Source organism: Emydura macquarii, unplaced genomic scaffold, assembly GCF_026122565.2.
Source record: "Emydura macquarii macquarii isolate MOO-44397 ecotype Brisbane River unplaced genomic scaffold, CSIRO-AGI_Emac_v2 contig_1790, whole genome shotgun sequence".
Lineage (NCBI taxonomy): Eukaryota > Metazoa > Chordata > Testudines > Chelidae > Emydura > Emydura macquarii.
In genome coordinates, this window is record NW_027131927.1 from 23572284 (window position 1) to 23585799 (window position 13516).

The following is a 13516-nucleotide window of genomic DNA, read 5'->3' on the forward strand; positions in this document are numbered from 1 at the left end:
GCAGAGGACCAACCCCAACTATTTGCAACAAAGCTGTCTATTTTCAGGGTTACAATCCATACAGCAACTCTTTACCCATGCTTACTAAAAGGATGCAGCAGACATCAGTTCAGAGCTGATTTTTCTCTAAGCAGCATGTTTTGATTAGGGTAGGGAAAAATCTGAAAACTGTGATTTTGGGAGTGGAGGGGATTGTTCTTTGATAAATTGCTGGTGTTACTTATTCTGATTAGAAGATGTTAATAGGTTTACTAATGTAAATCAACTGAAGATATTAATCATTCCGGTCAGTCGTTTAAACAAAGCAAACTCCTGCACACAGATGATGATCAGATAACTAAATGCTAAAACTTGCAGTTAATTGACTAGTACGTGAAGCAAATGTGGGTTTTTTTCCAAAGCTGTTCTCCTCTTTTGTTTCCTTTCTGTTTCATTATAATCATAGATTTTTTTATTAAAAGTTTCACTAGTAATTAAAATTCTGTAGGGGGTTGCCCTCCTCACCTCCCACCCATGTTTTAATAAGAACAGAATGGTAGAGAATTTGTGATTTAGGCTTTAAAAATATACATTTCTACTTGAATGCTACACACAAGGAAAAAATGACTGTGTGTGTGTGTGCATGCCTTCTTAAACCAGTTATGTTTTCTTTCCCAGGTAATATGCATGTGTCACTGGCTGAAGCCCTGGAGGTTCGGGGAGGGCCACTGCAGGAAGAGGAAATATGGGCTGTATTGAATCAAAGTGCGGAAAGCCTTCAAGAATTATTCAGAAAAGGTACCGTCTTGTGTCTTTAGTACATAGTACCAAACACTACTGGAGAAATGTTGAGAACAGGTTTAACGGAGTAAAAGCAGATATTTAACTAATCTCAAAAGTCAGATTTGTAGAGCCTCAAGATGGTCTTTGTGCATTGATGTGGAGAAATTAATTTACATGTGCTAATTGTTGTACATAAATGTAATTTTACTCTGAGAAAATTGGACCCTGCTTCTTTGAAAATTACTTATTTTTGCTGCTGTCACAAATCTGCCCATGGTAGGACACCCTCTTTAGGCTCCATGGGGAGTGCATACACGAGTCCAATTACTCCATCCCAAACACAGTGGGTGCTGAAGGGCATCTTTTTAGCATGCTGGAGCTCACCTTCTGGCCGGGACTCTTGGCTGTCTCGTCCTGTTTCTGTGACTTTAGTTATGCCACCAAACAGCCTGCAGTCAGCAAAAGGGGTTAAACAAAAGAAAGGTAAAGAAAAACTTGTAAGTAGCTCCCTCCAAGATATGGGCCTCTCTTACTTCAGAGCAGTAATAATCAGACTGAGGCTTGGGAGCCACAGGTGGGTCTTTAATGCATCTCCTGTGGCTCTTTGCAGCACATTATATTAAAACACTGTGTGATTTAATTATTAACCAGTCAGGATGCTTTTACTATGTTGTTAACCAGTTGTAGAGTACTTGGTCAGTCATTTTGCTGTGAGAATAATATATACTGTGAAGCACTGGAATGGATTACCTAAGGAGGTGATGGAGTGTCCATCCTTAGAGGTTTTTTAAGGCAAGCTTGACAAAGCCCTGGCTGGGATGATTTAATCAGGGTGAGCCCTGCTTTAAGCAGGGGGTTGGACTAGATGGCCTCCTGAAGTCCCTTCCAACCCTAATCTTCTATGATTCTGTGATTGATATATATAAATGAAACAGTGAATTCAAACTTCTGTGGCTCTTTTGGGTAATACTGATCGTTAATTTGGCTCCTGAACCACTGAGGTCTGAGTATCGCTGCTTCAGAGCGATTATCAATGTCCTAGAAATATCAGTGTGCACTTCACAGTTCACTAGGCTCCAGTGCAAACTGCAGTTCTTTTTCCCCCTTCAACTCAGGGTTCTGAACCCTCCTTCTGGGAGCGCAAGGGCTGTATAAGTCATCGACCCTCTTTCCAGAGCTAGACAAACTCAGCAGCCTTTTCCCTGCCCAAGGTTGCCCCATCTGAGTAGAGTTCCTTCTTTTTAACTCCTCCTCCAGACCTGGAATGATTTGCAGGTGCAGTGGAGCCAGGCCGCTCTAGCCCAAAACAGCTCCTTCACCCCTTCTGTTCTTAGACAGGGTTTATATACCCCATAACAGCTACTTAATAAAGGCCCCCTAACATTTTTTCCAAGCATATAATTCCAAAGTGACACTTAATTTTTTTTAACAGAAGTGTAAAATAAAACATAGGAATTGCCATATTGTATCAGACTCACATTTCATCCAGTCTGCTGTCTCCAACAGTGCAGTAGCAGTTGTTTCAGAGGAAGGTGTAAGATCCCACATTAGGCAAATGTGGGCTTTCCTGATCTCTAATATTTAGAGATTGGTTTAAACCCTGAAGCATGAGATTTAATTTTCCTTCCAAAATAGTTGTCAGTTAGGATAACTAGGGATATTATTGATATCTATGTAAATGTCCAGTCCTTTTTAATCTTGCTGAATTCTTGGCGTCAATGACTTCCTGTGGTAATGAGGTTCATGGTCTAATTATGAGTTGTGTGAAATGCATTTCTGTATCAGTTTGAATCTGCCATCTTTTAATTTAAATGAATGTGTCCTTGTTCTTGTGTTACAAGACAGGGAGAGCAGAAGTTCCTGATCTACCTTCTCTATGCTATTTATTATTTTATATACTTTTATGCTTTCTTTCTAAGGCAAACTAGTGAATGCTGTTTTCAAAAAGTGACTTGGACGAAAACAAACTGTGGGCCCAATCTTGGAAACCCTTATGAGTAGTCCTGATGGCTTCAATGGGGCTATTCATATGAGTAACCTTTTGTAGGTTAAGGCCTTGTTGTAGCATTTTTTGAAAGGTTCAGCTGAATCAGGAAGTTCAGAGTTCAGAATGAGGGTCAGCTTTACTGGACAATAATTTTGTTTTAAAGGGTTACAAAGAAAATTATGAAAAAACTTTTTTAATTCACAAATTGGACAGCCTTTCAAATATATTTAAAGAACTAGAATAAATCTTTCAAATCCATTAGGCTTTTAATCTTGCAGTAACAAACAAATGGTTAGTCAATTCTTTTAAAGTATGTAACAGGCAATAACTAGCAGGAATTACTATGTAGTACTCTAGAATCATCTTAGAACAAGTCTGATTTTCATTAAAGGGTCCTTTTAATTCCTACCATGCTATTATTTTCAGATGTAAAAAATTGCCTATGAAAAAACATGATTTCAATGGAGTTCATCCGCTGTAATTGAGAGAAGTTCCATTTGTTTTCCTACAGTAGGGTTTTCCTTTCAAACTTCTTTTTTTTTTGTAAAGACCATAAACAGCCATAACCTGGCCTTGTAAAACAAAGCACAGTCAATGCTGATTAATCTATGTTTAGTTTATTTGTGTGTCTGTATTTGAAAGATTCAATTAGTAATATAGCCTGTAGAACAGTGATACTAAAACTTAAGTGGTTCAGGAGCCAAATTAGCAATCAACATTACCCAAAGAGCCAAGGTTGTTTGAATTCATTGTTTCATTTACTTTGTACTATTCATATTTAAGCAGTATGATGGGAAATATTTAGTTGTTTTATATATATATATATATATATTTTCACAGCACGCAAGTTAATAACTTAATGCAAGTTGATACTTTAATTGGTTAATAACATAGTAAAAGCATCCTGAGTGGTTAATAATTAAATCACACAGTGTTTTAATACCATGTGCTACAAAGAGCTGCAGGAGCCACATTAAAGAGCCACTTACAGCTCTAGAGCTGCAGTCTGAGTATCGCTGTTGTAGAATGTACTGCTAGTTACTGTGAAGGATTTTACTAGCCCAAATCAAATTGAGTTTGTTGATTGATGATGTTTTTTATATATATTATCTTGATAACATAAAGGTTTAAGAAAATACTACTCTCAACCTTCTGCCTTCAAACGCTGGATATTTTTTAGGGTTGTATGTCTTTATGATCCTTCGGAGCCCCAATTCTTTTTGTGCTGCCCACAATCTCTGTATGTGAGTGATTGTGAAATGCAGTCTTCTAGCTCAGAGTCCCATTGAAGTTGGCATTTACAGTTAAGTAACACACTGTGCTATCTGACATACTGCTATTATTTCTTATTCTCAATATATTATATATTCCTTTTCTAATTATCACAGAAAATGCGGTGAGGTAGCTGTTGCTAAATGTTGACTCTTCGGTGGCAAGTGTGTGTGTGTGTGGTCTTGAGGTTTTTTTCGTGGGTGAAGATTACAGGAAGTGGTTATCATTCAGAAATAGTTAGACTAAAATGTTCTGTTTCCATACACTGACGATTATTAAACTGACACATCTATTTATTAAAAGCCTTCTTTATAATACCATGAGAGAGACCTGTTTTTAAAAGTAAAAACCCAATGTAAGTAATTAGCATATATAATAATAAAAAAAAATTAAGTAAAAGTTGTTAATAAAAAAAGTATAAGTAGTCACCACTTAGACAAAGGGGGGTGCACCATCAACACCTGACTCTGCGGGAGGTGCTGCCGGTTGGACCAGAGGATCCACGACTCCCTGGCGGGGCCCCTGAAGAAAGCTGTTCCTGTATACAGCCTTCTGAGGGCTTGTCTACAGTTATCTCTGAGATTTGGCAGCAGTTGACGCAAGCTACGCAAAAAACTTGCATAGCTCCTGTCGACTTCTCTGCTTCTCTTCTGCGCACCGTCTTCACTGCACTGCGCTGACCGGAACCGCGTTCCCATCGATGCAGCGCTACGCCACTTGAGAAGGTGGTCTTAATATGTCGATTTCTGGATCAACTGAGCGGGTCTTCACTGACCGCTCAGTCGATCCAGAGAAATCAATCTGATGGCGGCGAATTTGCCGCCGTCAGTGAAGACGTAGCCTGAGTGACTGTTTAGCTCTCCAGGCTTAGTGAGTATGATATATTGTAGTTAATTTTAGGCTTTGTATCTAACTAGTATATTTATAAAAAACCTTGCACATTAAACCTTCTTGATCTGCAAATCGGGCGTACTGTGTCTTACTAGTATCCAACACTAATCACAAAGTGTCCAGACTCAACACAGGCCACGGTGGCCCAACAAGAGGCTATGCGGGTCCAGATGGCTGCCCAGCAAGAGTCAGTGCAACTGCAACAAGAGATAAACCAGCTATTGATCAGCCAGGCAGCACAGGACCGAACCACCTTACAGGAAATAGTGAGCCAGCTGAAAGCCCTGACCACCCTGACTCATGGCCACAAAGGAAGGCATCCCCGAAGGACCAACCGCTACCTACAGAAGATGACCATAGACGACAATATGGAGGCATACCTGCTCACCTTCGAGAGGACAGTCCTGCGGGAGGCCTGGCCTCAAGATCAATGGGCCAGCATCCTTGCCCCGTTCCTGTGTGGGGAGGCCCAGAAGGCTTACTACCACCTGACAGTGGAGGCTGCCTCACATTACCCGCAGCTGAAGGCGGAAATGCTTGCAAGGGCTGGAGTGACGACAGCCACCCAGGCCCAGAGGTTCCACGAGTGGAGGTACCAGGAAGGCCGGGTGCCGAGGTCTCAGCTCTTTGACCTGATTCACCTAGTGCGGAAATGGCTGTGCCCAGAAGTCCACGGCACTGTCAGGATTACCGAGATCCTCGTCTTGGACAGGTTCATGAGGGGACTGCCGCCAGACCTGTGAGGGTGGGTTAGCCAAAATGACCCCTCCTCCTATGATGACTTGGTTGCCCTCATCGAGAGACAGTTAGCAGCCAAGGAGCTTTTGCGGACTGCCGGGGAAGAAGGGCGCCGGAACAAGAGGCTTGTCCCTGCCCCAAAGGCTCAGACACCCGAGGCATCAGGCAAACCCATGCTAGGGAGAAGGGAGACTGGAGGGCGGCCTGAGTCCCCAAAGGGATTTGGGGAGGTCTGTGGCCTGAAGTCAGGCAGCCCAAAGAAGAAGGGGGAGTCACAACTAGGGGAGCTAGGGCACCTAGCCATCCAATGCAGGGAAACCCCTGCAATGTGGGCTGGGTGACTTTGCTGGTCCCTGCAGCCTGGTCTACCTGGTGGGGGTGGTGGAGACCACTCATAGGTACACCTGGCCAGTCAAAGTGAACGGCACTGTTTTAGTGGACTCTGGGAGTGCTGTCACTCTGATCTTGGAAAAACTGATGGGCCCAGGACCAGCTGTCCCAGGCTAAATGCACCGGGATAACCTGTGTGCACGGCACGGTCAATTTTTATCCGACCATTCCGGTCCATATCGGGATTCAGGGGCATACTACAAGAGTAACAGGGGGCGTCGTCCTGAAACTTCCCTACCCAGTTCTCAGAGGCCGGGACTTCCCAGGGTTTGAGTGCCTACTCCCTGCAGGAGAAAGCGAGGGGGGTGTTGACCCCGAAATCAGCAGGGAGGCCTCCATAGGTTGTCCTCACCCAGCATTCGCTGAATTTGCCCTCCAGTATTACCTGATTGGGCGGAAGTTTACCCTGGTTACAGACCATGCCCACCTGAAGTGGCTGCAGCGCAACAAGGACCGGAATTCATGGGTGACGCGATGGTTCCTGGCATTACAGCCGTTCCACTTCAGTGTACAACATAGGACAGGGGCCACACATGGCAGTGCGGACGTTGTTCGACCCAAGTAGCCCAACCCCATAGTATTCAGTGGGGGGGATATGTGGTAAAGTCAGGGCAGATGGCTACAAAAGGGCATACCAGGGCAGGCATGAGAGCCCTAAAATGCTAAAGGCCCTCTTCCCTGCAGGCAGAGGAGAGATTACTGCAGGTCAATTAGAGACACCTGGACCCAATTAAGGGCTACTCCAGGTGTTCTTAAATCCTGCCTTTCCTAAAGGGCTGGGGGGAACAAAGGAGAAGAAGAAGAGAAAGGAGCTGCTAGAAGGTCTGTGGTGGATGGAGGATGGAGGAGAGACTCCCCCAAACCAGGAGATAGTGCTTCTCTTCAGCCAGAGAAGCAAAGAGAGGAAAAACCCTGGCCCCAGCCTGCAGGAAGGACCAGTGTCTCCGACCCTCCAGGGCTTTATCACCATCTCTACAGCTCTGAGAAGGAGCCACAGAAAGGTACCTCCCTGGGGCATATACATGGACTGGGACTACCCGCCCCTCCCCCGTGGGGTTGAAGGACTCCCCCCAGGCCTGAAACAAGGCCTGCACCAAATGCTCCGTGAGAGAGGTGCCGAGGGGAAGAGCCAAAGGACTTGTCCAGATTGGGGCAGAGTTACCATAGACCCCACTGCCAAAGGAGACTGTTGCCAATAGGCGAGACTAAGGTGGATCGCTATACCACAATATATATATAAAATGTTGTTAATCCCACGCCATCATAGATGCTGGAGTAAATTGTGGAGTCCATAGGTGTATGCAGCACAACTTGGCTATACAAACTTTACTATCTATGAGGAAATCCGTAGTGGAAATTGCCACGTTTCTCTCTGGGCTGCTACATAAACACTTACATACACACTCAACTCCAATTTAGGAGTTAAGTAAGTGACTTTGCCCTGCCTGGGTGCTGAAGGGTGAAACACTTATAACATGTGAAGCATGATCCGTGTTTATCTCCCAGATCTGTACACTGGAGAGGTTCTTCCTCTCCTGATTGAGTCTGCCAAGGAGACTTGATGAGCTGTGCAGCCTATTGGCTGTCATTGAAGTTTTCAGCATTATGTCTTCTAACCCTGCTAAGAAAAAGTCTAATTGCCATGTGCTGAAAACAGCGTTGGCAGTGGATGGGCCCTTTGCACTAATGCTTCCAAGGTTGCTGATGATGTTTCAGCTGAACTGATGTTGGCAATAGTGGCCAAAAAAATAATAATTTCCTACTGTAGTCTTCAGAGAACAGAAGTCTCTAGCACTGTGATCTGGAAGTGGGGGCTGAAACCTTTGAACCCTCCAAGATCATCTGTGTCGGAGTCTGATCGTCTGGGCAAATATGTTTTCAGCTTTGCAGTTTGAGGGCCTGGAGGAGGAGAAATCCTGAAAGTCTGTGTCTAGGAGAAAGGTACAGGTACTAGAACAATGCCTAACCATTCCTCAATTCAGAAATGATAGTAGTTTGTTCAAGACCCAGTGCTAAAATTTAGCCCCTGTAAAACTTCATAGACAACTTACAAATTGTGGGCTACGTTGTCAGATGTGTGATCTAGCCCACAGAAAGGGGCAGCATGTCATTTCAAGCCCCAGAGCAGTCCTCAGGGAAATTAGACTGACTTGCAGAATCACAATCTCTGTCCCTGTCTCTCCTCTGCTCAGGGAAGGAAATTAACTGCAACAGGTCACAGTGGACGCACCTCCCTTGTTCTGTTGTATCTCAGCTGCTGGTGTGTTGGGGGTATAGAGACAGGGTTCCCTCTGCCTTCCCACCCATCTGAACAAGGAGGGGAGGTAGCAGTTCTGCAGAGCCTGTTTCCATTCATGCACAGGAAATCGTGATATGGTGCAGGATGGACCACAATCTGGCCCTCTATGAAGACTTGTTGGACACCTACCTGACCTCCCACAACCTAGCCTTGGCATACCCTTAAAACACTGACCTATCCTAGAATGAATTTTTATCTATCTCATTGTTCTCAGGGCAGGGAGAATGATTTTCCATGGAGAGGCTTTTCTCTATTTTTATTATTTGCTAATGGTCCCACAGTAAAAGGTGTGGACAGGAAACAAAATGAAGTTGTATCTGATAAAATTTATAGTCATAAACGGGACACCTTATGGAGGGGGGATTTAAGTGTGTGTGTGTGTGTGTGTGTGTGTGTGTTGTTTCTCTGAAATGGGAATACAGAAGTACCCATCATCAAAATCTTAAGTGACAATTTTTAGGGTGCTGCCCAAAGTTATTGTGTGATTTCTAGGATTTTTATTTTAGCTGAATGTGTGTCCATTAAATTGCGTAAAGGGTTATTTCAAAATTAGTTCCTTACATTGTATTGCATACTGTTTACCTGAATAGTTGCTGTGGTTTTATTGCCTTTAAAACCAGTTTTGTCTTGCTTTTCTTAAACTGGACCACACTGTTTATCTGTCTTCTGGCAATGCTTAATAAACTCTCTCATAAGTGTTTTGTTACGAAGCTGCATAGTTCTGGAATTAGCTCAGAAGGCTTGCAGTTTTAGTTTAGCAAAGACTAGTGGACACACAATTGATCAGAAGCTATACCAAAAATTCCAGTGGTTTTGAAAGGAGGATTTGGAGATGGTTTTCTGTAAAGATTATTTCTCTATTTTGGTTAGAAGGAAGGGAGCTCTGAGGATGTTTCTCTTATCGCTGTTAAGAGTTCTTCTGAAGGAGTAAAACAAGAAGAACTTCAGAGCAAGAATGAAAAAGCTTAATAATTAGTGAAAGATTCTTTCGCCCTCTCCCTGACCCTGGAGAAGCTCCTATGTCTGAGTTGCTAGGAAAATGTCAATCACTTTCTTAGTACCTGGCTTCATGGCTATGTTGTTTTAAATTGCTTTTGTGGATGTTCTACTTCAGAAGCTCCTAGTCAGTTACCGTCCTTATGTTTCTGGGAATAAATATCCAGCCTCAGAGCTTAATTTGTAATGAAAGAGGTGCCGGGGCTCAAGTAATTTTTTTTACTTTCATAACTGACAGGGCAAGCAGCAGGTGGTGGGGCTCAGTCCTCACAAGCCCTGGCACAAATTAAGCACTGTCCAGCCTGAAATAAAAGGAGAAAGAAGAAAAGAAAAAAGTCAGAGGACATAGGAATGAACATATGTCTAAATTTGTCAAACTATGTTAATTTGTAGATTGAAATGGAGCCTGCCAATGCTTTAGGGGCAACTCTTAATCCCAGGGTACAACCTAGGCAGCACAGGTATATGCTGAGGAGCTCTTTAAGGGTTGGCAGGAGAAGGAATCCACTTTGTGGTCCATACTGCGTCCTGCTGTAACCCCATGGTCCCTGTGTCCTCTCATATATAGTAAGTGAGTGTGCAGTTGGGAGGATAGCTGGTATAGTCAGGATCCACTCACCACACACACTCCATAATGCCCTCCTTGTGCGTGGGGCACAAGCTGCCCCTATGGAACACAGCTCCATGGCCGTATCCTCAGTCACATCTCTCTACATGAAATCTTGAGCATCCTGTCTGCAGTCCGTTTCCCTGAGCAGAACAGTATTGACTCTGCTGGAGTGAATGTCCTGTGGAGCAGGCAGCAGGATTTCACCACTAATAATAAGCATTGCATTTGTATTGCTCCTGAATTCCCCTATTTTTTTTTTTTTTCAAGTAGTGAGTATAAGGAATCCATGATTGTGCCATTAATATAAATGTGGTGATCAGAATTATTTTGGCCTTAATTCAAAGTATGGTTATTTGGATTCCAAGCAAGTCTTATACTGTAATAGCTGAATATTGCATATGTTCAAATGACAAACTTGAAACTTTTATTTTTTTATTGTAGCACATATATGTGAACCCTAAGCTCTGTGTATATTCATAAACACCCATATTCTGTCTTCATGCCATAGTAGATGGTGAAAAGAGAGTGTTTGTTTGTTCTTTCTCTAAGGAGAGAACCCCATCATGATAAAGAAACCATAAACATACAGAGGAAAGATTTAAGATATTTTGTCAAGTATTTGAATAAAAAGAGTTAGACTAAATAAGAAGGGCCACACAAACTTTTAACATAAAGACTACAAATTCCTCCATTATAACTAGAACTAGCACAGCTGCAAGAACTGCTTCCACTTCTCTATGTTCTCTCAGTGATAGCACATCATGCACATTTACATGTTATTAGGAACTGCTAGTGGAGTAATATTTTTAAGTGAGAAATATCCATGGAAGTCATATTTCCTAATCCATGTAAAGTATGCTTTTTGGAATACTTGCACAGAATACTTCTACTGAAGGAATCCGCCATACTTCACAAGTTAAATCCCAGGTGTCAAAGTTTTATAAATTATATTTAATGCTTCTGGGATGAGCATTTACTGCCGTACGTTTTCAACTATTATTTTTTCAATCTTTAAAACTTTTTTTTTTTTTTTTTTTGCATTTTAGTAATAGAAAAATAGCTTGTTTATCCACAATTAGTAGGCATCTAGTTCACAGTGAAGACTTTTTTCTTAGAGTCATCTGGAGAAAAATAATTTTACAAGCTTGTCTTCTGGCTCACAAATATGAGCATAGTGTCTGTGCAAGCTTTAACTTTTTTTAAAGGATAATCTTCAAAAGGATTTTTAATATATGGATTCAGTTACATGACAGGCAGTAATTACTTTGAAGAAGGCCTTGAGGTTTATTGAGTAAATAATCTGGGGTTTTTTGTGTTTGTAAATGCATATTTAAAGAATAGCTTTTACAATACCAAATCAACAATCTGTTTCTAAAGCAGTCATACAAAATTGCTATATCACCTTCCATGTTTTTTAAAAGAAAAATGTAGTGCTGCTGTCTAACACGTTTTTATTGGTTGTATCTATAGTTTTAATTGAAGCTTGGAAAATGCACTCACCCAGGGCACCTATGAATCTTTTATTAGCTTCTGCAGAATTTAAGACTTAATTGTAAAAGAAATATTCCAGGCTTTATGGTTCTGAAAATGGTCTTCCAGATACAAATGGAGTGTAAACTGATGCAGTGGTTGCTTTCTATATCTTCAGAGAGTATCAGAGCCTTTACTGATGTTTTTAGCTTTGAAAAACAGCAGCAGAGTAAAATAAAACTGGAAAGAGTCTTTAGTTTCTGATATTCAGAAACCTATGGGTAGCATAGTCTACTAGATAGGAGACTAGCATGGGAATTAGGAGACCTGGGTTTTATCCTGTGTTGGAGGAGCCATTGCCTTTGGGGGTTGTCTGGGGTGTACCAAGAAATGTTTTTCCCACCAGGAGAGTAGTTGTGACATCATTTTATTAGCTCATGAAACTGCCAAGAACTGGATCAATTTCAAGCAGCTATTGGTGCTGATTGGGAAACCTAAGAGAGGCAGCAGAGGAAGGCACTGGATTTATTTACTGGGAAAGAGAATTTAAAAAAACACAGCCCATAACTTGGAAGAGGGCAGATTAGTACCTACCCTTGGAGCCACCCAAAAGGCTCTGCAGTGCCAGGATGACAAAGTGCATCTTCCAGCAGCCAGAGGGTTTGAAGGGTTGGGTGGGGGCTTTACATTTATCGGGAAGCTTTTACCCTGAGCAGGGTCAAGAGACAGTACTCTGGTAGGACCTCAAGCACCTTTCCCTTCTTACCAGCTGAGAAAGAAGAGGTGAGGACTTGACTTCTCACATGAATATTGCCCCTGGTCTTCATCTTAGTTGTGTCTTCTGACTATTCGGTATCTGCTATAATTTTTCAAGGTCTGTGTATGTGGGTGGGTGTGGACAGAGAGTTGTGGGGAGAGACTGATGTGATAACTTAGTAGGATACTGAGAAAGTGAGAGACTTTGGGAGTCCAGAAAGAAAACATAAGGAAACACGTAGAGAAAGAATTATAAAACAATAGAGAGAGAGTGAAAGAAAAGAGGAAATGGCTGCTGAAAGTCATGACATACACCATGTTTCATTAAAGGAAAGAAAAGATACACAAAGTGGAGAGAAGACTGGAAGAAAAAGAAGATATTAAAAAAGCAAGAGACCTAGGGTATGTTTGCACTAGAGCTGGAAGTGTTATTTACATCTTGGTTAGACTCATTCGCACTAGCTCTGATTGTGTTAGCATGCTAAAAATAGAAGTGTAGTGATGGTGGCATGAACAGGAGAGGCTAGCTGCCTTGAATATGTACCTACAGGTTCAAATGGTATTGTGAGCTGCCTAGCCTGGTCTTCCATTTGTGCTGCCATAGCTATGCTTCTGTTTTTAGACACTCGCTCAATCTGAGTTAGCATGGGTATGTCTAGCTGAGCTGGAAGTTACACCTGCAGCTCCAGTATAGACATATCCCTACTAAATATCTTTTTAAAAATGGTCCATAGTACATTGAAATATATAAAACAGTAAACAGTGAATAACTGTTCCTTCAAATGAGGAGTGTTGCCTTGTGTGTACTAGGTAAGATATTTTTTTCCTGAGATGATAAACTGAGTCTTTAGGGTGGTAGATGTCCAATAAATATTTCAAGCCCCAATTAAAATAGGACTTTCTCTGACTCCAGGCCTATTTCATTGCTTTATCGGAGTTATAATGGAAATGAATTTTGATTCTCTATCTTCAGCTCACTGGGGTGTGTTAGTGTTAAAATCCTTGTGGTACAGAAGGGTAATTTAAAGATGGAGTCTAGCCATAACTCTAAGTTTCCTCACTTGTGGGTTTGAGTCAGACCCATAACATTGCTTTAAAATATTTGTTTTTTTGTGGTTTTAATATGAATACAAAAAACTGTTTTTCAAAATCCAGTAATTAGCTGTAGTGTGTGTTTTGAGAGCATGACAGCAATAAACTTTGTTTCTAAAATTGCCTTAATTTATTATACAGCATAACATCATTTTCATATTTCAAGATAATGGAGAAAGTTCTTCCATCTCTGTGTTTGTTGATTTAGGGCAGCCTCAAGCCATTGCAGTAAATTAGAGTTTTCTAGTTGGCT

At 41.9% G+C, this 13516-nt stretch overlaps 1 protein-coding gene across 7 annotated transcripts in view; it reads left to right on the forward strand.

The window, feature by feature from the left end:
* The window catches only part of PTPN13 (protein tyrosine phosphatase non-receptor type 13), a 167460-nt gene that overhangs the window by 35570 nt on the left and 118374 nt on the right, over positions 1-13516 (forward strand). For all 7 annotated transcript variants that reach the window (XM_067557121.1, XM_067557125.1, XM_067557124.1 and 4 more), the window contains exon 2: positions 658-777. In XM_067557121.1, the coding sequence (XP_067413222.1) occupies positions 663-777 (115 nt within the window). In that variant the 5' untranslated portion in view covers positions 658-662. The remainder of the gene's footprint in view (positions 1-657; positions 778-13516) is intronic.